This window comes from Theropithecus gelada, chromosome 1, assembly GCF_003255815.1.
Source record: "Theropithecus gelada isolate Dixy chromosome 1, Tgel_1.0, whole genome shotgun sequence".
Lineage (NCBI taxonomy): Eukaryota > Metazoa > Chordata > Mammalia > Primates > Cercopithecidae > Theropithecus > Theropithecus gelada.
Genome location: NC_037668.1, coordinates 40987096 through 41014517, shown reverse-complemented (window position 1 = coordinate 41014517; position 27422 = coordinate 40987096). Strand labels below are relative to the sequence as shown.

At 41.6% G+C, this 27422-nt stretch overlaps 1 protein-coding gene across 2 annotated transcripts in view; it reads right to left on the bottom strand.

The window, feature by feature from the left end:
• The window catches only part of VPS13D (vacuolar protein sorting 13 homolog D), a 285687-nt gene that overhangs the window by 199687 nt on the left and 58578 nt on the right, over positions 1–27422 (bottom strand). For both annotated transcript variants that reach the window (XM_025382385.1, XM_025382394.1), the window contains exons 22-29: positions 25162–25252; positions 22641–22767; positions 20047–20227; positions 13971–14153; positions 8741–8963; positions 4547–4757; positions 1629–1800; positions 1329–1441 (exon numbers count right to left, since the gene is read on the bottom strand). In XM_025382385.1, the coding sequence (XP_025238170.1) occupies positions 1329–1441; positions 1629–1800; positions 4547–4757; positions 8741–8963; positions 13971–14153; positions 20047–20227; positions 22641–22767; positions 25162–25252 (1301 nt within the window). The remainder of the gene's footprint in view (positions 1–1328; positions 1442–1628; positions 1801–4546; positions 4758–8740; positions 8964–13970; positions 14154–20046; positions 20228–22640; positions 22768–25161; positions 25253–27422) is intronic.

Sequence of the window (27422 nt, the reverse complement as noted above, 5' to 3'; positions counted from 1 at the left end):
AAGACCACCAATCTGGGACCACACTTTCAGTAACCAATGCTCTCATCAGCTGAGTTAGGTACGGACCATGGTGGACTTTCAACAGAAAGACAAACTAGAAGACAGAGTGCTTCAACAGGGAATAACTGGCCTTGAAGTGCTGTTTTCAAATGCCAAACCACTTTCCCAGTCATACGACCTTAAGCTAGCCAGAAAAACTCTATCTGGAAAAGAGGAGTGATGTATGCCCAGCTTACAGGGCTGATAAGAGATCAAAATGAAAAGGTTATTAAGTATGACACGCACTCTTTAAAGTTCAACACCAGTAATCACGAATTCATACATCTATATTGACCAAGGAAGTGACAGAAATAAGTGAAGTACTAGGTAAGCATATGTCCCATTTCAAGGGAGCAATTGCTACTGCGCTTTCAGATGTTTCCAAGTGAGAACATGGACCTAGTATTGCCAAAGCTTCCAGTTTTTCAAAAGAAGCTAAATACAAACCTTTTATATAAAATCCTGCAACTTTTTTTTTGGGCCGGTGGGGGGACCAGGTTTCAGCTCTGTCACCTAGGCTGGAGTGCAGTGGTGTGATCATGGTTCACTGCAGCCTCAACCTCCTGGTTCAAGGGATCCTCTCACCTTAGCCTCTTCAGTAGCTGGGACTACAGGCATGCACCACCATGTGCAGCTAGTTTTTTAATTTTTTGTAGAGACAGGGTCTCTCACTATGTTGCCCAGGCCAGTCTGGAATTCCTGGCCTCAAGCAATCCTCCTGCCTTGGCTTCCCATAAGTGCTGGGATTCCAGGCCTGAGCCACTGCGCCCTAACTTTGAAAATGTTGGCCAGCGAGGCATCAATGCCGCACATCAAGTGGTTCTGCATCTCCCACCCCGTGACTACTAAGACACACAGCAAGTCAGGACTTCCTGACTCCATCACACTGTGTGGGACCACATTTTAGCTCCACGAAGTCTGCCAAAGCATTTAATTGCCATTCAAGACAATTCCAGAGTTCATTTTCCTCTCTGGCACATCAAAACACTAGCTGCTCTGTCACCCTAAGCAACTATAACGAGCAGAACAGCCTGAGACCCACAATGGTCACACAGTATGAGGGAGAAAAAGAGCTTCACTGTTTTAACCACTGATAATTTGGGGTTGTCTGTTTCTACAGCATAACCTAACCGACGTTGACTGATAGAGCAATGCATCTAAACTTTTCAATGCAGACGAGATTCCACCTGCGGGCCACCACTCTGCAACCTCTGCTCCATGTGAACGCAAAACATGTGTATTATTTGGATACTGTTACTAACAGTATAATAATATAATTAAAGGCATACCTGGCTAGGGACCCAGCACCTTCTTTTCTTTTTGGATCTTTAAGCTCCAGACTTACATTCACCATATCAATGAGGAAGCACATGCAAGTGTACACTTCTCCACTCAGAACAGTCTACAAAAGGAAAATGCCCGTCAATCCATAGCTGATGATGCCAACCTAAAAACAGGTTAATACGCCAAGAAATCTAATTTGCTTGCTGCTCCACCTTCTTTCTCCGGGTGAGTTGGAGGAATAGATACACAGGGTGACCATCAGCTGAGACTATGAGAGTTACAGAAGAACATAAGATCTCACTCACATGAATTCTTGGATCTTGTAAATCATAAGGCCGCATAAATTCCTCTATGGGTTCTCCCAGGTTGTTCTCTAATAAGCCGCGGATCAGCTTGTATTTATACAGATCCAGAGAGCAGTGGACTGAGGAGAGATTGCCATGGATAGATATGTCTGGCACAGTATGACTTATTTCTCTACGAAAAAGAAAAAAGATCACTTACACAAACAAGTCACTAACTTAACATTGACATAGCTCACACCCAAATAATGGGGCTAAAGTGTATTCACCTACATTATCAAGTAGGTAATTCCTACTTCCAATGACAAAAATTTCATGTAGCTCCAAATGAAACAAGTTAATACGACTGGCATGCTTCAACTATAAAAAGCCCCTTTTCTCCCAAAATTTACATTTAGAAAATCCTCAAACCAGGCCAGGTGTGGTGGCTCACACCTATAATCCCAGCACTTCTGGGAGGCTGAGGTAGGAGGATCACTTGAGCCCAGGAGTTCAAGACCAGTCTGGACAACATAGTGAAACACCATCTCTACAAAAAATGCAAAAATCAGCTGGGCGTGGTGGTGTGCACCTGTGGTCCCAGCTACTCAGGAGGCTGAGGTAGGGGGTTCACTTGAGCCCAGGAAGTCAAGGGTGCAGTAAGCTGTGATCGCGCCACTGTATTCCAGCCTGTGTGACAGAGTGAGACCCTGTGGGAGGGGGGAGGGAGGGAGGGAGGGAAGGAGGAAAAGAGGGAGGGAAGGAGGGAGGAAGGGAGGGAGGGAGGGAGGGAAGGAGGGAGGGAGGAGGGGAGAGAGGGAGGTAAGGAAAGGAAAGGAAATCCTTAAACCTAATATGAGCTAACTAACTAATCTATTAACAAGGAAAACCTCAAGAGACTCAGAAAGAGCTTAAATATTACAGTTGGGAAAGCAATAAAGAAAAGATGCCAAGATCTTTAACTCTTTGGATTTAGTGGTAACTAAAGGCAGACACACCAGTGTTTCATACTGAGCCCAGATGGGACATTAGGATAAACTCCGAATAGGTTCATTATCTCAGTTGGGATGGACAGAAGTAAAGTTGAAGGGGGGAGGGGGCACACATCTATACCTCATCTCAATACTAAAAAGCTTTCTCTAACCTCCCATGGGTGAACTGGGCATCGTGAATCCTACAGATACTATGCTCTAAGTATAGAGAGGGATAGCGTTTGAAATGGCAGAGGTATGTAAAAAATGACTCTGTCTGCAGAGAAAAGCCGACATACAACAGAGTTTTAAAAGACAATGATGCAATAACAAAGAAAAACGGAGACGGCTGACCAAGTGCCATCTCGGGCTGCTGTGTGTGCGGTGTGAGACTGACAGGACACCCTGCATCCAGCATCACCTTCTATCAGGCCTAACAGAGTACAATTATCTGCACAGAAACACTGATGGGAGTGGGGAAAGTTTAGATAAGCTGAGTAGGAAAGCTTTTTTTTTGCGGGGGAGAAAGCATTGCTTGAAAAGAAAACAAAGTGTTCAATTTCTAAATAATGAAGCTCCTCTTAAGACTGCTTAGCCAGTAAAACCAAATATAGCCCATGCCAACCATAACTGAACACCAGCCAGGGAGCACTTGAATAACACGTAAGACTGAAACACAAACATCCCAGTGAGAACAGCTAAGTTGTATCATTAATCCAGAGAGAAACTAAAAAAGTGACATTAAATGACTTGCCCAAACCAAGAACTGTGAAGGGAGTGGCCAAAAAGAGATTCAAAATCATGCCCTATACAAATAATAAAGCTGTTTTTCTTTTTTTTTTTTTTTGAGACTGAGTCTTGCTCTGTCACCCAGGTTGGAGTGCAGCGGCTCAATCTCGGCTCACTGCACCCTCCGCCCCACTGGTTCAAACAATTCTCCTGCATCAGCCTCCCAAGTAGCTGGGATTATAGGTGCACGCCACCATGCCTGGCTAATTTTTGTATTTTTGTATTTTTAGTAGAGACAGGATTTCACCACGTTGGCCAGGCTGGTCTCGAACTCTTGAACTTGTGATCTGCCTGCCTCAACCTCCCAAAGTGCTGGGATTACAGGCATAAGCCACCATGTACATACGCCAAGGCGGGTATGACAAGGCAGGTGGATCGCAAGGTCAAGAGATCAAGACCATCCCGGCCAACATGGCGAAACCCCACGTCTACTAAAAATACAAAAATTAGCTGGGCGTGGGGGAGTGTGCCTGTAGTCCCAGATACTTGAGAAGCTGAGGAAGGACAATCACTTGAACCCAGGAGGCAGAGGTTGCAGTGAGCCCAGATCTCGCCACTACACTCCACCCTGGCGACAGAACAAGACTCCATCTCAAAAAAAAAAAAAATAAAGATCAAATCAAACACTAAATTAGAATCATCTACTTAACTTCCTGTATCCCTCAACAAAACATAAGTGACTTCAGAGGAATTAGTTTTCTCTTTCATCATAGTAGCCCTCATGTTCAGCACATAGTAGGGACTCAATAAACATTTGTTAAATAGATGAAGAAATAAGTGAATAACTAGTTCTTCCAAACTTAATAGCACTGATTTCCACATTAAGATTCTACTTATCATAGACAGTTATTCAGATACAAAACATTGGCTGGGCATGGTGGCTCATGCCTGTAATCCAGCACTTTGGGAGGCTGAGGCAGATAGAACACCTGAGGTCAGGAGTTTGAGACCACAATATGGTGAAACCCCATCTCTACTAAAAATACAAAAATTAGCCAGACATGGTGGCGTGTGCCTGTAATCCCAGCTACTCGAGAGGCCGAGGCTGAGGAGAATCATTTGAACCTGGGAGGTGGTGGTTGCAGTGAGCCGAGATTGTGCCATTGCACTCCAGCCTGCCTGAGGGACAGAGCGAGACTCCATCTCAAAAAAAAAAAAAAAAAAAAAAAAAAAACCACTCACTTGTCCAAATTCCTTTCCACCTGCAATTTCAGCCTACAAGGCTCGGTTAAGAGGCTTCCTCCTGTCTGTCTCACAGAATAGGAAGGGAAGATCAGATCTCCACTACTGTCCTCTGGTGCCTTGGAGTATTCTCTTGGATGTCTCTCTGCAGCAAAGATGTCCATGTCCTGGAGATCCACGACAATGCAATCCAGCAGGCAGACATGGTCTTCTACAAGGACCCAAGGAAAGAGAAGTGATGAAGAAAAGGGGACCCGAAAAGGGGTTGCCCTAAACAAATAAAGAATGCAAAGCTCATTCTGTCTTTGAAAATGTTTACAGCTACCTGCTTCCCCCCGCTGTCCACTACTCAGAAAACTGGCTGTCCAGGAGTCTCCACTATGGCAGCCAGACCTCCTGATGCAAAGCTCCATGTGCTCAACACACCCTGCCCGCCTGCCTCCACTCCAAGCACAGACCGCGTCACAGTTCTTCAGTGTCTCATGCCCACGCTGTGACAACTGAGGCTACCAGGGGGAGGTTGATGACTAAATCTAACTCCTTATGCAATCCCTCCCTACACACAATGCTACCAAAAGGTTTACAAACTTTTCCCAGCACTAAAATTCTTTTTTCAAACAAATATTGCCACATGTAACCACTTCCATTTCCACCGACCAGATCCAAACCACCTTCATTCTTGCCCAGACCAAAAAGAACTCTCCTCCATTAGACCTACAAAATTCCAGTCTAGCCCTCACAAAACCATTCTCCCCACAAAATACCTGAGTGATCCTTAAAAAAATAAACAGTCCATAACATTCACTTCTTTTATACACTTACTGGCTATGGTTAATCCAAAATTCTTTCTGTAAGCCGGGTGCGGTGGCTCACACCTATAATCCCAGCACTTTGGGAGGCTGAGGCAGGCGGATCACCTGAGGTCAGGAGTTCAAGACCAGCCTGGCCAACGTGGTGAAACCAGTCTCTACTAAAAACATAAAAATTAGCCACGGGTGGTGTTGGGCGCCCAAATCCCAGCTACTCAGAAGGCCGAGGCAGGAGAATGGTTTGAACTGGGGAGGCAGAGGTTGCAGTGAGCCAACATTGTGCCACTGCACTCCAGCCTGGGCAGAGCAAGACTCCGTCTCAAAAAAAAAAAAAAAATTATTTCTGTAAAACTCCCCCACATCCCTACGAGGCCCTGCATAAGCCCACTGCCTTCTTTCCCAAGCTCATTTCAAGCCATTCTCTCTCCTGCTCACTAAGCCTCAGGCTTACTGTCCTTTGTTTCCCCCAACATGCCAAGCTCTTTGCTGCCTCAACAGCCTTACAGGCGGCACGGCCCTCCCATCTCATCTAAATTCAGTCTTCTCTCTTCTTCTGTCTTTCCCATGATAACATTTATTATAATCTATCAATATTTAAATGTTCAGTGTCTTTTCATTAGTCTGTAAGTAGCACTGTAGGAGGAGCCATGTCTAACAGCATGTTAATATACTAGGGAATAAAATATTATAACACCTGGCATTAAGTGGGCACTGAAAAAATGAGTTTTGTATTAGTTAGTTACATTGATAAATACAGGAAATAGATAAATGTAGAGTTGATCTGGTAGAAGGGGGTAAGGAAAGGGAATGAAGCAGGCTTTGGAGATTCTCTAGGACAGGGGTCCCAAACCCCCAGGCCACGGACGGGTACTCACAGCAGGAGGTGAGACGGAGGTGAATGAGCATTACCACCTGAGCTCTGCTCCCTGTCAGATCAGTGGTGGGATTAGATTTTAAGCAAGGGATCTAGATTATGTGCTCCTTATGAGAATCTAATGCCTGATGATCTGAGGTGGAACAGTTTCATCCTGAAACCATCCCCAACCCTGTCCACGGAAAAACTGCCTTCCATGAAACCGGTCCCTGGTGCCAAAAAGGCTGGGGACTGCTGCTCTAGGGTACTGCTATGGAATCCTAGGATTATATGGGAACAGTGTGAAAACCACTGTCTTAATCCAAGACAATATATCATTAATAGTGAAATTTCATAAATAAATAGCAAATTAGTAGGAGAAATACTGTTAAAAATGAGACCTTCTTTCTATAAAACATCCCAAATCACTTCTTATTTTATTTTATTTTATTTATTTTTTTTGAGACGGAGTCTCGCTCTGTCGCCCAGGCTGGAGTGCAGTGGCCGGATCTCAGCTCACTGCAAGCTCCGCCTCCCGGGTTCACGCCATTCTCCTGCCTCAGCCTCCCAAGCAGCTGGGACTACAGGCGCCCGCCACCTCGCCCGGCTAGTTTTTTTTTTTTTGTATTTTTTAGTAGAGATGGGGTTTCACCAGGTTAGCCAGGATGGTCTCGATCTCCTGACCTCGTGATCCGCCCACCTCGGCCTCCCAAAGTGCTGGGATCACAGGCTTGAGCCACCGTGCCCGGCCCCAAATCACTTCTTAAAGGCATCCACTGATACATATGTAAGACTGGCCTTGTTCCTAGTCATCACAGACGTCATAACATCAGTGACGGTAGGCAGCATGTGCTGAGTGGCCCTCAGGTGCAGCCCTCTCTGTGCTCTAAAAGTGCATGCAGACAGACTGGCAAGCAGTATCATGTTCAGTTACAATTCGGTTCTGGAGTCAGACTGCCAAAATTCATAGTCCAATTCTTCCAATACTATCTACATAACCTTGGGCAAGTCAGATTACCCAATCTCTGCGAGCCTTTGCCTCTTCATCTGTGAAATGGGGGTAGATCACGAGGTCAGGAGATCGAGACCATCCTGGCTAACAAGGTGAAACCCCATCTCCACTAAAAAACACAAAAAGATTAGCCAGGCGTGGTGGCAGGCGCCTGTAGTCCCAGTTACTCGGGAGGCTGAGGCAGGAGACTGGCGTGAACCCAGTGGGTGGAGCTTGCAGTGAGCCAAGATGGCACCACTGCACTCCAGTCTGGGCGACAGAGTGAGACTCCGTCTCAAAACAAAACAAAAAAAACCCTACAGGAGTGTAATGTGAACAAAATAATTAATGTAAATAATGCACCACAATGTTTGGCACATAGTGTTTCACAACTACTACTATGGTGATGAAAATTATTTTGTTGAATGATCAACATAATTAAAACCACTTTCCTGTCACCTATAGGACTATAAGGTACCAGAGAGAGCTAACAATTCCTCAAATCTATGTAACAAGACACTCAGCAGCCTCTCTCAACTAGTGTCCTGCATCTTGCAAAGTCCCAACACACTGGACTGATCTTTGCAGCTCATATTCTGCCTCCCTCTCTAGCAGCTCAGAGCAGCTCCCACTTATCGGGTGCATCATTCATCCAGAACACATTTAACAACAGAAAAGAGGCCGGGCATGGGGGCTCACGCCTGTAACCCCAGCATTTTGGGAGGCTAAGGCAGGAGGATGACTTGAGCTCGGGAGTTTAAGTCCCAGCCTGGGAAACATGGTGAAACCCCGTCTCTGCAAAAAACGCAAAAAAAAAAAAAAAATTAGCTGGGTGTGATGATGCATGCCTGTAGTCCCAGCTACTCAGGAGGCTGAGGTGGGAGGATCGCTTGAGTTCAGGAGGTCAGTGCTGCAGTGAGCCATGATTACAACACTGCACTCTAGTCTGGGAAACAGTGAGAGACCCTGTCTCAAGGGGAAAAAAAATATACAGAAAACCAGAAAAGCCTCCAAAATAATGCTCTCATTTGGAATGACTAATTCTCATAGTGGAGAGAAGAACACCAATAACCAGATGGTTCATGTCTTTTAAACACTGTGCTACAGCATTTCTGTTGTTGCCTAATTTATGCTAACATTTTTTAATGTGTTCTTTTATACTTTTTAGAATTAGTGGCTTGCAAGGACAGTGTCTGGGTAGTGGCTTGCAAGGATGCAGGACTCTTTCTACTTATACTATCACTAGCTGGTGGCAACTATTTTCACCTATAAGAAAAAAGTCCTAATAGACTATCTAAAAATCGCTTTAATTACACTGTATCTTGTTAATTTAACCCTACTGTAGAAGTCATCCAATGATAAATTGACACCGAAAACTCTTAAACCTTCTAAAGCAAAATCAAAATCTCATCGCCGTTAAAAGAAATGCTATCTCTTCATTAACATCTGCTTGAACACAATGTGCGCCCCCCACTCAGGTTCCTGAACAGTCCTGTGAATTTCCCCACCTTCAGTATTATGCGGCTTTTCTCCTCTTTTACCTGGACTACTGGACACTTGGCCAACAGACAGTGTGGGCTGCGGCCCTCGCTGCTTGGTGGAGGTACTGGGCACAAACTCACTCTTCAGGCTTCCCAGGCTCATTACAGCAAGAGGCATCATGAACTGCCCCTGGGAATGGGTTCCCCTGGGCTCCTCCGTGCTTGTCGTTTTTCTCAGACTGTGTTTGGGAGTACCTGTTGGGGAAGCTGAAGGCACAGATTCCTGGGAAGAAACAAAATAAAACTAGAATGCAGGAAATGGGAAGCGGGGAGCACTGGTGGTGGGACTCTATCTTTAATATCTCCAAAGTCCTATCCCAGTCCCCAGCGTCTTCAAAGACTCTAATAGTTGCACTTCCCTCGGCCTCCCAGATCCCATAAACAAGAGGCTACCAGGATCATGACATTTACTGCCACAAAAAATTATCAGCAGAGATGTTATACATAGTTCAATACTTGCTGAAAACTTCTGCAGGAAGATACCATCTCTTGGCTCAAGAGCAAATGTGAAGATGCCAATTGCTTCAAGTGGTTTAATCGAGGTCAAATGCAGCAAAAGCAAGTCTCCCAGCTATATGATAGCTTGTTGCTTTGCTGTTGGGGAGGGGCATATTGTTCTAAGAAAAGACATCTAATGACAACATGGCTCCAAAGTGTTTGTACTTTCTAGACGTCCCCCCTCACAGGTTTACATTTCCCATCTAAGTAACTGGAAATGAAAACAAAATGGAAAACAAAAGAGGTCAGCCATTCCTATGATGTTTCTGCTCAAGGGCATACAAATTAAGAAGGCTAACAGAGAAGAAAATAGATTCAGTAATTCTATTGAAAATACTACCCTTCTTACACACTTAGTACCTTCATTCAGTTAATTGCTAACAGAGGAAAATCTATTTCACCAGAACAATTCAATAATTGACTTAAGCTTCCCAGGGCTTCTTCATGGAGGCCTCAGAGCTACATGTCTGCGTGGCTCCCATAGCATCATGGTTCCCATCATGCCATTCTCAAATGCATCTGAGAGGAGAGGAAGGATGGCTCTCCCTCTAGGGCTGCCTTTTATGTTGACTCCTCTCAGCTTTGGAAAAGAATACAAAAATACTGCTCCCTTTCACAGTTCTCTCAAGTAGTAATTACAAGTAAAAGAAACTAGTTCTTGCTTTCTGCAATTTTTTTTTTTTTTGCAAGGCAGATTACTAGGTAAATGTCATTATTCAAGTATTTCAACATTAAAACCTTTCCCTCTCACTTAGTTTATTTAAACTCTGTAAAGTGTTTGTTGCCCTTTCATTTGATTCATCTCTACATCCTCTCTGTAGTTGGTTTAAATAAATCAGTGGTTTGAGAAGATTAACCCAAAGCTTTTGAAAGACTTTGACTTAGAAATTGTGGTTTAAGCATAAGCTATGGTTGAGAAAAATGAAATAAAAGCATATGCAAAAAAACTCAATCTTGTACTCATTAAGACATGGATTTATGTAAAACAATTCCAAACACACAGGAGTCATGGAACTCAAGGGCAAACAACCCCTCTCCAAGCTTTGATTTCAGGATTATTTCCTGTTCTTTAACCACTGGAATGCATATTAGACAAACCTCACACATGCAAATGTATTCAAGGGCAAATGCCAATACAAAATGATGGATGGTGAAGAAGGTAATTATTCACTTCATATAGACTGTAATCAATTATATTTAACTGTATACATGGGGAGGTAAACTTCACAGATGTGTTTATCTGGTTACAAATACTTGAACAAGCGACACACTCCAAACAACCCTTATGAAATTCTACAGAACAATCACTGGTACCTAGTAAGACAGTTTTTCCAAGATTTAAGGATATAAAATAAGATCACCAAGAAAGTACTAGTGAGGGCTTAAAAAAAAAAAAGAAATTCTTCTTAATGGGCCTTAAGAACAACTTCTTTACACAGTAGGAAAGTAATTCAAACACTAAAATAAATAAATAAATAAATAAATAAGTTAATAAGCAGGCTTTCTCAAGTAATGAGATATTTTAAAGGGTTAGTTTTCCTTTTCTTTTTTAAGCATGTGAATGTGAATTGACTGCTGAATCCCATAAGGTTTTTCAGAATAGTCAGGTTGCAAAAAAAGCACATTATGCACTGCCACTTAAAATCAAATCCTCAAAAACAAATACAGGGAAATTTTTTTCATTAAAACACTACAAACTCTGTGCTATTATCTGGCTTAAAAAATAGGAACCCTTTTGCAAAAATTTCTTAAGTATTTTGGCAATTCTCCTGCCAAGGCTAACTTCAGGGTCTGCTGGTAAACCCATATATAGATATATCTGATAAGGAAATTCAGTCCATTACCTTTTTAGGAAGGACAGAGAAACAAAAATGATCCTGGTAAACTTGGTCACACATTCTGGCTAGAACTGATTTCCTCCTAAAAATTTTAGTATGGCCTCAAAGTAAACATTTACCACAAACACAGCTATGCACTGCATAATGCCATTTCAGTCAACTACAGACCACATATACTATGATGGTCTCATAAGATTATAATGCAGTAGTTTTTTATCTTTTCTATATTTAGATATGTTCAGATACACAAATACTTACGATGGTGTTACAACTACCTACAGTATTCAGCACAGTACTGTGCTGTACAGGTTTGTAGTCCAGGAGCAACAGGCTACACCATAGAGCCTAGGTGTGCAGTATGCTAAGCCATTTCGGTTTGTGTAAGGACACTACATCGATCACACAGCAAGGAAATCACCTAAGGATGCACCATTCTCCCAAGTAGCTCCCTGTAGCTAAGGGACCATGACTGTATTTGGTCTTAGTCCCTGACACAAGAGCTTCTAAGACCCTTGGAATCTCCAGAGTGATAAAATGTCCTTGTGTATGTTAATGAGATAACTGGTGGCTAAAAGCCCCTAAATAGCTTTAGAATGGGGGTTGCTGGAAGTACGGGCAACGTGATTAGAGGGATGGAACTTTCAGTTTTAGTGCCCAGACCTCCAGAGACAGCAGCGGGGCTAGAGATTGAGCCTACTCAAAATTGGCCAATGATTTATTTAATTATACCCATGTAATGGGGACGCCATTAAAAGCCTAAACAATAGGGTCCAGAGAGCTATCAGGTTGGTGAATACATCCACAGTCCAGGAGATGGAGCACCCCAATTCCATGGCACAGAAGCTCCTGTGTTCGGGAAGCTACGAGATCTCGCCCTACTCACCCCTTCATCTGGCTGTATCCTTTATTACAGCCTTCATACTAAACCAGTAAATGTGTTCCCCTGAGTTCTATGAGCCACTACAGCAAATTACTGAACCTCAGGAGGCATTGTGGGAACCCCAAGTTTATAGCTAGTCCGTCAGACGTACAGGAGACCTGGACTTGTGATTGGTGTCTGAGTGGGGAGCAGTCTTTAGGGACCTGTAGGGTCTTACCCTAACTCCAAGTGGTTAGTGTCATAATTAAATTATAGACCAGTTGGTATCTTCACAGTTGGAAAATGGTTAGTATGGGGGAAAATCCAACTCATTTGGTGTCAGAAGCATTAGGAGCTGTTTCCTTTTATGTAAAGAGCACAGCACTGGCTGATATGTAATAAGCATTCAGCAAATGGCAGCTATGTATTCCTATTTTTGGCAGTTTTAAAATCTTACAATCAAATCTTACATACATCTCAAAGGCCATCTCTCTCCCTATGTTATTAGCTATTATACTAAAAATAGGCATAAGTAGCTGGGAATTTTAGTAAGTGCTTTCCTGACACAGTAAAGTGAGTTTGCAAGGAATAAGCAAATAGACTGAAGAGCTGCTGTGGCAACCAGCAAGGAATGATGAAAACACATACCAGGAATGACAAGGCCTCATCTCTGGTTCCAGAAATGTCACTCAGTCTCCTCAAATGCAAAAATGGATGAAGGGGGACTAATCAGACCATCTAAAAGGTCCTCTCAGCTTTAAGGGTCTGTGAATTACTAGGGGTTTACATTTTTATTGTTTATTCTCAAAGAATCCTAGTTTCCCCTAACGTAAAACACAAATAACAACAGTCCTCATCCTAATTACCTCCAAACACTATTCCGAGAAATGCACAAGTCACAGCCATAAAAAAGAATGAAATCATGTCCTTTGCAGCAACATGGATGGAGCTGGAAGCCATAATCCTAAGCAAATTAATGTAGAACAGAAGAGCAAATGTGGCCGGGCATGGTGGCTCACGCCTGTAATCCCAGCACTTTGGGAAGCCGACGCAGGTGGATAACCTGAGGTCAGGAGTTTGAGACCTGCCTGGCAAACATGGTGGAACCCCGTCTCTACTAAAAATATAAAAACTCAGTGGGTGTGGTGGTGGGCACCTGTAGTCTCAGCTACTTGGGAGGCTAAAGCAGGAGAATTGCTTAAACCCAGGAGACGGAGGACGCAGTGAGCTGACATGGTGCCACTGCACTCCAGCCTTGGCAACAGAGTGAGACTCTGTCTCAAAAAGAAAAAAAGAAAAAAAAAAGAAAATGCCCCATGTTCGTGTTCTCACTTGTAAGTGGGAGCTAAACATTTGAGTATTCATGGATGGACATAAATATGAGAACAACAGATACCCTCCTGAGGTTCTATAATTTGCTAAGAGAGCTCACAAAACTCAGGAAAACACATTTACTTGTTTAACATCAATTAGAGCAGGGTTGGGGGGTGGTGGGAATGGGTCAGAAAACTACCTATTGGGTACTATGCTCACTATCTGGGTGCAATATACCCATCTAACAAACCTGCACATATACCCCCTGTATCTAAAATAAAAGTTGAAAAAAAAAGGTGCCACAGTAACTTAAAACTGAAAAGCAATATACTGTATGTTATTATTAAGACATTTTTAAATGGCTTCAAGTAAACCATAGGCCAATCACGTCCTGTGAAAAAAGCCACAGAGTCTAAAACATTCATATTATAGAAGGAATGCTTTTATATAAAGAAAGCATTATAAAAAGATGGAAGGTTGATTCCACTGGTTTGTTTGCTAAAACAGCTTACTACCTACAGTTACTAAGAGTTACAATTTACACTACCTCAATTCATAAGGTTAATGGAAACGTCAATAAAATGTCCCAAAAAAAATTCTTCAAGCCACATACCCTACAAAAGTAATAGCAATTACGGATCATCTTACAGCAGCATACAAATTTTTCCATTAGTGATCAAATACTAGCTGAACAGAAAAGGAAATGGATATTGATGCTCACCTTATCTTGTAGGGAAAATGTGCCAGGAAAACCAGCAAACAGAAACTTATTTTTGACTTTCAACTTCCCCAAATTTGCTACAATCAGATTATTTGATCTGGAACTTTCTGGGATCAGAAGAACGGGAGCACCAGCTTCAATATCCAGGAGAACCCGTGAACAGCGCTGAGCTTGATCTCTCACCTGAAAGAGGAAGGAAAATTGGCTCAGAGGATAATTAATTCCCTAATTTCACCACCAAATAACCTCAGATTCCCAAAAGTTTCATGAGTTTATAAAATAATTAAAATTATACAGAGCACATTCTCTGACCACCATGGAGTTAAATTAGAAATCAGTAACAAGATAATGGAAAATCCCCAAATATTTGGAAAATAAACTACACACTTCTAAATAACCCCTAGGTCAGAAGAAATCACAAGGGAAATAGAAAAATATTTTCACTAAAATAAGAAAGACATAACACATTAAAATTTGTGGCATACACTTAAAACAATGCTTAGAGAAAAATGTACACCATTACTTTAGAAAGCAATAAAGACTTAAAAATCAGAAATTGAAAGCTTCCACTTTAAGCAGCTGGAAAAACAAAAGCAAATTAAACCTGAAGTAGAAGGAAGAAAATAAAAAGCATAAGTCAATGATATAGGAAACCGACAATTAGAGAAAAATCAATTAAACATTTTATAGACTATGACTGCACCCAAAAACCACAGAACATATATATATATGTGTATATATGTGTGTGTCTGTGTGTATATATATAATGTGTGTGTGTGTGTGTGTATATATATATATTTTTTTTTTTTTTTTTTTGAGACAGAGTCTTGCTGTGTTGCCCAGGCTGGAGTGCAGTGGCACAATTTCAGCTCACTGCAACCTCCCCCTCCTGGGCTCAAGTGAGATTCTCATGCCTCAGCCTCTCGAGTAGCTGGGATTACAGGCACGCGCCACAACGCCCCGCTGTTTTTTGTATTTTTAGGAGAGACGTGGTTTCACCAGGTTGGCCAGGCTGGTCTCAAACTCCTGGCCTCATGTGATCCATCCATCTCGGCCTCCCAAAGTGCTGGGATTACAGGTGTGAGCGTGCCCAGCCCACAATACACATTCTTTAGAAGAACAGGTGGTCTATTGGCTGAGAGTATGCCTCAGACATAATATAGGCCTGAATAAGTTAGTTATTTTAAAAGATAAAACTAATAAACCCCTAGCCACTTGTTAGCTTGGTTATCTTGGTTAAGTCGTTAAAGTCTCTGTACCTCAGTTTCCTTATCTATAAAATGGGAATAATAATAAGCCTAAGCCCTACCTCAAAGAGGTGTAGGGATTAAATGAGACAATACACCCAAAAACTGAGGTGAAAATGTAACAGCTATTACTACCACATCAACACCATATCTTTTCAGTCCTTTTTTCCTCTACACACAGCTACGTATTTTTGTATATACAGGCATCCTGACTAGCGCTTACATCTTTAACATGCATTCGGTTATACGTTAATGGAAAAAACTCTGAATCATGAGCCAGACAACCAGGGCTAAGAGTTAACAATGTTTCCTCAGTTATAAAATGAAAGGAACAGCTGGGCACGGTGGCTCAAGCCTGTAATCCCAGCACTTTGGGAGGCCAAGACGGGCGGATCACAAGGTCAGGAGACCGAGACCATCCTGGCTAACACAGTGAAACCCTGTCTCTACTAAAAAAAAAAAATACAAAAAACTAGCCAGGCGAGGTGGTGGGCGCCTGTAGTCCCAGCTACTCGGGAGGCTGAGGCAGGAGAATGGCGTAAACCCGGGAGGCGGAGCTTGCAGTGAGCTGAGATCCGGCCACTGCACTCCAGCCTGGGCGATAGAGCGAGACTCCATCTCAAAAAAAAAAAAAAAAAAAAAATGAAAGGAACACATCTGCTGACCACTGCCTCATTAGGTATTATCATAACTAATTATCTTTTTTTCCTTGATTATATCCTCCCACTGAAATATAAACTCCATGAAGGCAATGACCTTGTCTTTCTTGTTTTCCACGCTGTTCCTAGCATCTGGCAAGCTGCATGACACATTCATTCCTAAATTACAGAAGAAATGAACAAACAGGGTTGTCGTAAGGATCAAATGAGATAATGTGAGGAAAGCACTTTGAAAACTCCAAAGCATCATTAATATAAATAGTTATTGCCAAAAGTACAGGCTACTTATTTCTGCTACCTCCATATTCCTACTATAACTGAATCAAGGGAAGAATAGTAAGAAAAATAACTCCCTGTTGGTCATATAGCTTATGGCAGCAAAACCTATACTCAAGATATTTGTCCCAAGATTTCTAAGGGTGCAGTGTTACGTTACAACACCAGTTGCTAGGTGAATGAAGAAGTGTAACAAATATAAGAGGTTATATGTAAAGTGGAAGCCATAGGAAAACTGCATCATACTTCTGGGGTAAAACATATGGGAAATCATTTATATTTGGCCAAATTATCTCGTACAACTGATACTCTTATCATTTCAAACATTAAGAATAAAAAGAAATTCAAAGTCCCACTGAATCATGATTTACAGACCTCAGAAAATGTAGGAATAAAAAGTCAACTACATGTCAAAAACACGTGTCACCAATACAAGGTGAAAGAAATTTAAATTTCAAACAAAATAGCCTCTTATCAGCAAATAAAAGTAGATCTTAGCTCATATAAACCTAATTCAAACAGCTAGAATTAAAGATTCTTGAGAAGATAAGCTTTTTTTCAAAGCCTACATATTGAACAATGTTCAAAATAGAAAGACATTCCTTTAACCTCCTACTTGTCTTATATAATTTCATAAAGCAAAACTTGAGACTTATTGTTCAACTCTGCTTAACCCAGGAAGTTAAACCCAATTACTCAGTAACGTACAAGTATCTCATTTCCTAACCCAAATGATTCAGCACCATAAGACTTACTACTGTTTCAACCATACATGTAAAAATAACTGTTTTAAATGCACATAACAATTCTAACAGAAAATATTTAGCAGAGTTGTATTGAGAGTCACAAAAATGTTCATAACTTTGATAAAACAGTACCATTTATAGGAATCAATACTATAAACATAATTCAAAAAGTGAAAAAAAAACTTCACTTCTGTAAAGAGATTCACAGAAGCATTAGTCATAATGAAAAGCTGAAAGCAATTTAAATGTTAAAAATAGGAAAATGGTTAAACTAATAGATTATATAGTTGCTATACAGGATATCTATGAAAAATGCAAAGCAAGATGGAAAAAGACTCTTAAAAAAGCTAGGAAAAATAGCTGGATTCTAAAAGTGCATGTATAAAATCAGTGTGTTTGACATACTTGATACTCTGTATGCTATTTCTAAATCTAAATTTTATAAAAGCATATGCAGACCATAAATGTAGTATCATTTTATATCAAATAAAAAGTCGGACAATAAGAGTGTTGGCAAAGATATGAATTAAAAGAAATTATTATACACTGCTGATGGGAGACTATCATTGAGACAGCTGTTTTGGAAAAAGATCTGGCTTTATCTAGTGAAGATAAATGTGCGCACACCCCATGGCTCAGTAATTCCACTGCCAGGTATCTCAGAAATCAGAGAAAGTCTCACGTATGTGCATCAGGACTCACTGTACACAAGAGCTAAACACTGTAAACAACCCAAATGTTCCAAAGGAAAATGGATAAATCATTTATACACAGAATGAAATGCAATGGTGAAAATAAATGCTATTGTAGGTAACTATGAATGAATCTTACCAACACACTAAGTGGGGCAAAAAGCAAGTCACGGAACATTAAATACGGTTTAATGCCATTCTTATAGAGATCACAAGCAAAGCAAAAGACATGGTTTAGGAATTTTGTCTTTTTAATTTTAAAGGATCTTATAGACCCAAAAATCATCAGAGTGGTTACCTGAGGAGTTGACAGGGGAACAGGGAAACAGAATAGGGAAGGAACACAGCATATGCAAGCAGCTATCTTCCTGACGTTCTAATTTTCAGTTTAGAGGCGGGTTCACAGATGTTCATCTTATTATTATACTCTGTAACATATAGACATGCTACAGATAATCTTTCATAGGTATAAAACACTCAAATTTTTTTTTAGTTTTTAAAGAAAGAAAAAAAGGTTATATATTTCCATGAGTAAATTCATAGAAAAATGTATTAAAAAAAAAAACAACAGAAACAAATTAAAACATGCTATAGTGCAGAGATACTAGCATGATTTTTTTTCTAGACTTTCTATCATTTGAGTATGCTGCTTTTCTATTTTTAAAAATGCATTCTCTGGAAGATCCACAGGAAACCGACAGTACTTGTTGCTTCCAGGGAGAGAAACTAGATGGTTGGAGAAAAGTAACCGAGGGGACTTTTCCCCAAACGCCCTTTTTCACTTTGCTACTGTACCAAATCAATATCTAACACAGTCAAACATTTTTTATTTAAATTAAAATGTAATGTTTAAAAATGCTGCCACTATAAAGACAGTATCTATTTATTAAATTATAATATTTTGCCTATTTTTATTTTTATTTTTATTTTTTTTGAGTCATGGTCTGGCTCTGTCACCCAGGCTGGAGTGCAGGTGGCATGATCTCAGCTCACTGCAGCCTCCACCTCCTGGGCTCAAGCCATCCTCCCACCTCAGCCTCCCAAGTACCTAGGACTAAGGCACATGCCTCACCACACCTGGCTAATTTCTGTATTTTTTTGTACGGAGTTCCACCATGTTGCCCAGGCTGGTCTCAAACTCCTGAGTTCAAGTGATTTGCCCGTCTCCACCCCCAAAGTGCTGGGATTACAGGTGTGAGCCACCACGCCCGGCCATAAAGTTTTTTAAAAAAAGGAGAAATAACACGTTTTTACAAAAGTACATTGTTATTTTCTGTGGTTCCCAAACTGCACTGAGACACCACAGGGTGGTGAAGGCTTGGAGCTGCCAGGACTTTTTTTTTTTGAGATGGAGTCTTGCTCTGTCACCAGACTGGAGTGCAGTGGCGCCATCTCGGCTCACTCCAACATCAGCCTCCCAGGTTCAAGTGATTCTCCTGCCTCAGGCTCCCAAGTAGCTGGGACTACAGGCAGGCGCCACCATGACCAGCTAATTTTTGTATTTTAGTAGAGACGGGGTTTCGCCATGTTGGCCAGGATGGTCTCGATCTCTGGACCTCATGATCTGCCCGCCTCGGCCTCCCAAAGTGCTAGGATTATAGGTGTGAGCCACCACGCCCGGCTGCCAGGACATTTTAAATTTCTGAAGGAAAAACAACATCTGCCAGACACTGCACTAACTAGTAGCTTGTGGTAGCTAGCATTCAATAATAGATCATTCTATACTCCTTTCAGTAAGGTCTCACCTTTGCGAAGCTAGGTCTTCAGCGGTTGCTGTGATAAAAAGCAAGTACCATAAGAAGATAAATGTGGACAGGAAGTAAGGGTTGTAATGTCCAACCTGATTCCAAGTTTGAGAAGTTATGCAGTACCTAAGAGGCACATACCTCCTACCAGTCATTGTGGTTATTTAAGAATGAAATCAAATATTATTCTTTCCATTTATGTGTTACTATTTTTTCAAACACCTACTAAGCTGTTAGGACGTTGTACTTGTCACGTTGTTTAGACTTACTTACTTTGTAAATGGGAATACCATTAGGTGCTTCCTTTGGCCTAGGATGTGCCATGAATAAACTACCAGGACCCCACGGGTGCCACGAACTCAGTTTGGAACTTCTGATCTATTGTATTTAGAAAAAAACCTACCACTTTCCAAGAGAAACATCCCCACTGAAGTCCTAAAAGGGACCAGAAGTCGTAGTGTTCTTTGTAAATCTCCCTTATCTTTTTTCTTTCAGAAAGTGAAAGCTAAACTTTGGAGGTAATTTAAGTGAGATACAATAAATAAGGAATAAAGCTCTCCAATTACGCAAAGATTTCTGCAGCTAATCTACATGGAGAACATATTAGCAAGGATAAATTACCTTTACTCTTCCAGATTTATCTCTAGAGGCCTAAAAGTTCTACTGATCAGTCAAACTGGAAAAGCAGCTTAGAGGGCCCAGGCTACCTACCGTCTGCCCCTCAATAGCAGCTCGCTGGCGCCCTAAGACATCTTGCAGCTGAGTGAAATGCTGAATGAAGGCCACCACCTCCGCCTGGAAACGCTGAGTATGCACGTACTGCACAGAGGCCATCCGGAGGCTCACGCGAATGTCGTGCTCTCTCCGGAGCAGAGGGTCAGGCCGCCCGTACCTAAGAATTAGGATAAAAGTGTGACTCAGACAACAGCAAGACACAAGTTAGTATTTCAAGAAAACTCAGGTTGGTTGAGGGGCTTCCCTAAAAACAGCTTTAATTATTAAATGGAAATCCAAAATTAGGCTATACAAAGCAAACTCTAATAATTACTCCCTTTGTAAGCTTCCATGACGGGATAAAGGTGTGATAGCCAGGAGTAGAAACAGGTGGACAGCTCTAGCACTGAGGTCACTCAGAGGCCACCTGAGGTTCTGACCTTTCTCCCTGCCCCTTTTCCCTGCCCTGAAAGTAAGTATGCCTGCTCACCATGTTCCTGGCAAAGACTGCGAGGATATGAGCGTGAAAAACAATAAAAATAAGGCCATGAATTAATAGGTAAAGAAAATTAGGCATCGGATTCAATGTTTCTTGGAAAAACTGTCTTCTGGAGGCAGAAAGACATCCTTCCACTTCAGCTGAATGTAAGTCAAAGAGTTCTGGAATCTATAGTCAAAGATAAATTAGCAGACTTCTCAAATTGTTCTGAATTTAATGCAGCATGGTGCCATAAAAATATTAAATAGGACACAGTCAACCAACATGGCTGAGTACTTATTTTGGGCTAGGTGGAAAATTAAGCATTTTCCAATAATTATCTGATTTATTTTAGAGTCATGACACCGAGGTACATAATACAAACAAATCCATTCTCAGCAGGGTATAATATAACCCCCCTAAAAATGAAAAGTCCTCAGACATCTTCTTGAAACAGTTCTTCTCAACCTTGGTTGAACATCAGCATGTTATTTAAAAAAAAAAAAAAGACTGGCCAGGCACGGTGGCTCACGCCTGTAATCCCAACACTTTGGAGGCCGAGGCAGGTAGATCACCTGAGTTCAGGAGTTTGAGACCAGCCTGGGCAACATGGTGAAACCCTATCTCTAACAAAAATACAAAAAATTAGCTGGGTGTGGTGGCACATGCCTGTGGTCACAGCTACACGGAAGGCTGAGGTGGGAGAATCACTTGAGCCTGGGAGGCAGAGGTTGCACTGAGGTGAGATCACACTACTGCACTCCACTCTGGGTGACAGAGAGAGACTTCATCTCAAAAAAAAAAAGAGAGACTAAGCATGGCCCTAGACCAATTAAATCAGAATATGCAGAGGCAGACCTGAACATCTATATTTTCTAATACCTCTTAGATTAAAAAAAAAAGAGAAAGAAAAAAAAGGTTGAAAACCACCATTTTAAACTCCCTATTTTCTGAGAAAAGAATTCTTTTTTTTTTTTTTGTGAGATGGAGTTTCACTCTTGTCACCCAGGCTGAAGTGCAGTGGTGCAACCTCCACCCCCCAGGTTCAAGCTATTCTCCTGCCTCAGCCTCCTGACTAGCTGGGATTACAGGTACCCGCCACCACACCCAGCTAATTTTTATATTTTTGGTAGAGACAGGGTTTCACCATGTTGGCCAGGCTGGTCTCGAACTCCTGACCTCAGGTGATCTGCCCGCCTCAGCCTCCCAAAGTGCTGGGATTACAGGCGTGAGCCACCATGCCCGGCCCTGAGAAAATAATTATTTAATAACCAGACAGGCCTAAAGATTCCTTTCTAAAATCTAACATAGAAACAATTCAATATAGATCATGTTTATAAACAAAAATGCATAATGAACTCCTATCATCAACAACCTTCTGAGGCTGAAATCATTCCACAACTTTTAGAGCTACATGGAAGCTCAGAAATGTTCTAATGATCCAGTCCCCTTTATAGATAGAAAAACTGCTGCATGAAGACTATGTGACTTGTCTCAGGACACACAGCAAGTTCATGGAAAACCGGCCTGAGAGCCAAGGGCTATCAGGAATCAGAATTATTCAATCAAACCCTATCTGGGGGGGGGGGTGTGTGTGTGTGTGTGTGTGTGAGACAAGGCCTCCCTCCGTCATCCAGGCTGGAGTGCAGTAGCACAATCATGGCTCACTACAGCCTCCAACTCTTGGGATCAAAGAATCCTCCCACCTCAGCCTCTCAAATAGCTAGAACTACAGTTGCATACCACCACACCCAGATGGTTTTCTTCTTCTATAGAGACAGCATCTCCCTATGTTGCCCAGGGTGGTCTCAAACTCCTGGCTTCAAGCAATCCATCTGCCTTGGCCTCCCAAAGAGCTTAGATTACGGTGTGACCCACGGCACCTAACTCATACCCCCCATCTGTTTACGAAGTTTTAAGTAGCCCACTTCAACACAGATCCATTTTAATGAAATTTAAAGTCAGGAAGAACTCCTCATAACCATAACTTTTCAATTTCACCTCTAAGAAGGTAAAATTCTTTAAAAGTTTTCTTCATTGTCTAGCCAACAAGAATCTGAAACAGTAAGTATTATGATAAAATATTAAGTTAGAAAAAGATCGAGATTTTTACTTAAAAGTCTGGAAGATGAGTGCTTCTTCACCACTGGTAGTGAACCGTTCTCTGTAGAACTCTCCATGGGATGTGAGGTCACTTAGAGACAGACTCCCAATGCTGCCCTGTAAGGCCAGGTCTCCCTCTAAGGATGATAAAGTTAGAACACATTACTATGTATCTTTTTTGTCACACAACTTAAATATGTCTGGAACAAAAGCTGTTATACACATGCCTCAGATTTTTCACTTTGTAATCAAACATCAAAAGCAAATTTTCATATTCCAATATACCCAGAAAAATATTTTTTACAATATTTAAAACAAAGTTTCAATGCAAAAAGAGAAGAAAAGAAAAAGTCTCAATGCAGAAGTCCAAAGGGGACTGAAATAATATGGCAACATTACACATTTAAAAGATAAAACCTTTATAAATACAGACAGAAACTTGAGGCTTTCTGAGATGAGACCCCTAACTAGAATTAAACATCATTAGCTCTATTAATTATACTCTGGATAAAAGAATAAAGGAGGAAGTGTCAGAAACACGTCAGGTATTCAAGCAACATTAAGTGTGTTTCACTGTGATTTAATGAAAGACCAAAATTAATGAGATAGACAGATACCGAAGACACAGATTTGAAACTACTCTGTATATAAGTGAAGTTTCTGGAAGGTGAAAAGAAGAAAGAAGAGGTGACTGAAACATGTACAATTAGAATGTGAACATATAATGAGTCATTATTAATACTGTATGGATACTAAAAAGGAATATTCTGAACTGTTGTCTCTGTAAAACAAAATTTATTATCATAATTATCATTATAAAACAATTACTAAGGTATATTTGGCATGCTAGTTCAGCTCCCAATGAATCAAAGACACAGTTTTTTTTGAGACAGGGTCTCACTCTGTCACCCAGGCTATAGTGCAGTGGCACAATCGTGGCTCCCTGCAGCCTTGACCTTCCAGACTCAAGCAATCCAACCACTTCAGACTCCTGAGTAGCTGGGACTACAGGCACTGGCCACCACAACCGGTTAATTTTCACTATTTTTTGTAGAGATGAGGTCTCACTATGTTGCCCAGGCTTGTCTCAAACTCCTGACCTCAGACAATCCTCCCACTTCAGCCTCCCAAAGCGCTGGGATTACAGGCGTGAGCCACCATGCCCAGCCACATACTTATTTTAGACACCTAATGTCTTCTAACAAAAATACCCAAGCTTTTACCAATCTTAAAGGCCATTAACAGGAATACGCTGTAAAAAAAAAAAAAAAAAAAAAAAAAAAAAAAAGCCAATCTCCTCTAAGAAGCTTTTCTAAAATAATTGTACAAGGCATGAAACTTCAGCCTCAGTTCATTCCCTCCCCAAAAGACATTCTTGTTTTTACTACAGCATCAACATGTGAGCTTTGTAATCTTCAATAATTAGGGAAGGAAAAATGTTTTACTTCACACTTTATAAATCTCCACTATTTAGGCTGGGCACAGCGGCTCACGCCTGTAATCCCAGCACTCTGGGAGGCCAAAGTGGATGGATGGCTTGAGCCCAGTAGTTTGAAACCAGTCTGGCCAACATGGTGAAACCCTGTCTCTATAGTTTAAAAAAATAAGTTAAAATATTATTTTTTAAAAATCCTATTTAGGACCTGATGTAGTTGATCACTTGTATTCGACTAAGAATTTTAACCTATAAAGTCCCATTAGAGAGAATGCTGGCCAGGTGCTGTGGCTCACACCTGTAATCCCAGCACTTTGGGAGGCAGAGGCAGGAAAATCACTTGAGGCCAGGAGTTCGAAACCAGCCTGGCCAACATGGTGAAACGCCGTCTCTACCAAAAATACAAAAATTAGCCGGTCATGGTGGCATGCACCTGTAATTCTAGCTATTTGGAAGGCTGAGGCATGAGAATCGCTTGAATCCAGGAGGCAGAGTTCGCAGCAAGCCAAGATTGCATCACTGCACTCCAGCCTGAGCGACCAAGCGAGACCTTGTCTCAAAAACACAGAATAAAGAATGCCAGCTTTGCTACAGTATCTCCTGCATAATACCATCACCTCTACTGGTAGCTCCCCCCAATTTGTGACTCTAGATGCAGTCATATCCTCTGGTTTCCCAGAGACAGCCCTGTTGTATGCCTGTTTTCCAGGTGTAATTATATTAATGATGTCCCCTTTAACTCTCAAAAATATCTCAATTTGAACAAAAAAAAGTTATATGGGCACCCTAGAGTTTGTTGAAAACACAGACACCAGGGCTCCATCCCAACTCAATCAGATTCTTGAGATGGAGATGAGAGACAGGAGCAGGGAAGAGGTTGTGCCAACACCTGCACTTTTAACAAGCTATCCAGATGATTCTGATCCATAAGCCAGCATTTGGGAAACCACCAACATGAATCCTGGCCAGACTAGTAACCACAATCAAGCCACTGCCACACCTTACTCAGCGCATGAGGACAATCAATTTGTGATCACAATGTTCAAATGTTGACCAGATTTTGCAAGTTTGCTTCCCTCTGCCCCCTACCACTTACCAATCATTTCCAGGTGTGCTACTAATTTGGACACATTTGCTTTGGCAAGCTCACTTGTGGTCTTATTCAGCACTAGAGAAAGTGAATGAACCTAGGAACAGACAAGATAAAGCAAGGCCAATATTACTGGGGAGAAAAGGTATCTTTCAGGAAAACGGAAGAACAATCAAAGAATACACAGAAAGGCTTGGGAAATTTGAAGGTAATGCTTTTAATGATGCCAATTTCACTTCAGCTTTCTTAAACCAGACAAACCACGACCTGAGGACAGGGCAGAGACTGGACAGTCTAAATTTCAGTTTCTGTGGTGCCTTCTCTATGTTTGCCTTGTCTATTTTCTGTTCATGAGATGCTTTACATTATAAAAACAATTTTTCTCATTTTGGCATTCATCATTAATATTGTACAATTCTATAGTAACTCAAACAGATCCATTAAATCTCATTTTAAGAAGTTTTTCAAAACAAAATGATAAATATGATTTAGAATCCTATTTACTACCTTTGAACAAATATTTAATAGAAGCCCACCATTAACCAACTGAGACTTCTCCTAGAAGCCATAATCAAAGATTTTCTTTCCTAGGGACAACTATAAATAGAAGAAAAAATCCTCTGTCTTGGGAGTAGCATTCTTTGTAACAAATAAATTTCATAATGCAATATTGTAATTGCAACTATTAAAAAGATCTTATACATCTAGGATTTGTTGACTCAGTTCTCAACAACCTTTTTTGCTTTGAGTAACATCACAGGGGACAAAACATTGATGGAAGAGAAGGAGTGAGGAAAAGACTGACAGCAGATTTAATCTTCAATGCACACCCACCACTTCCTAACAGCAGGGACCGTGCCTTCACCCCCTTGTCTTCACTCAGGAAATGTCTGGTGCATGAATAATCAGGAGGAAAAAAAGATGGGAAAAGAAAAAAAGGATGTAATAGAAGGAAAGGAAGAAGGAAAATCATTTATAGAAGAAGACAGGGAAAAAGCAGTGGGTTATTATAGTTGGAGCAATGACTTTGTGGGGGGAACTCCAGTTCCCTTGCAGTATGATTTCTCACACAGATACAGAAGGAATCGCAAGGCAAGATCATCACGGGGGAATTAAAAACCTCTAGTCAGCTGGATGTAGTGATCACACCTGTAATCCCAGCACTCTCTGGGGCAGAGGCAGGAGGATCACTTGAGGTCAGGAGTTCAAGACCAGCCTGGCCAACATGGTGAAACCCCGTCTCTCCTAAAAATAGAAAAACTAGCTGGGGATGGTGACAGGCGTCTGTAATTCCAGCTATTTGGAAGGCAGAGGCACAAGAATCGCTTGAACCCAGGAGGCAGAGGTTGCAGTGGGCCAAGATCACACCACTGCATTCCAGCCTGGACAATAGGGCAAGACTCTCTCTCAAAAAAATAAAATAAAAATAATGAAAACCTCTAGTCATTTAATTGTACCGAAAGAACATGTACGCTGGGTCTAAAAATGCTTTGTTTGGAGGAATCCAACCATCACCAGCACCTGAACCAGCTCTTCACTTGAATCTTAGTGTCACTAACGAATGATGATCAGATGCTGTCTGCCTCCTGCCTCAATGCAACAGGAAGCACTCAGCAGCCCCTCTGGCGTGTTCTTACCCCAAGCTGAACTGAATCTGATGGGGTCTCTAGAGCTAATATCCACTGGTTAAAATAGAGGATAAAAGAAGTCAAACAGTCAAACAAGAAAACACATAAACCTAAAATGTGGGACACTCTACAAGGTACTAACCCAGTTTCTGTAACAAGTCAATTGGCGGTGGGGTTGAAAGGGGGCAGGTATACCATAATTCTAAGAGACTTAAAAGACATGACAGCAAATGTAACATGGAACCTTACCTAGATCCTGATTCAAAAAAATGCATGCATCAGGCTGGGCACAGTGGCTCATGCCTGTAATCCCAGCACTTTGGGAGGCCAAGGCAGGCCGATCACTTGAGGCCAGGAGTTCGAGACCAGCCTGGTCAACATGATGAAACCCCAACTCCACTAAAAATACAAAGATTAGCAAGGTGAGGTGGCACACGCCTGTAGTCCCAGCTACTCGGGGGACTGAGGCAGGAGAACAGCTCGAACCCAGGAGGCAGAGGCTGCAGTGAGCCAAGATCATGCCATTGCACTCCAGCCTGGGTGACAGAGTGAGACAAGAAAGAGAGGAGAGGAGAGCGGAGGGGAGGGGAGGGGAGGGGAGGGGGGGGGGGGGGGGGGGGGGGGGGGGGAAGGAAAAGA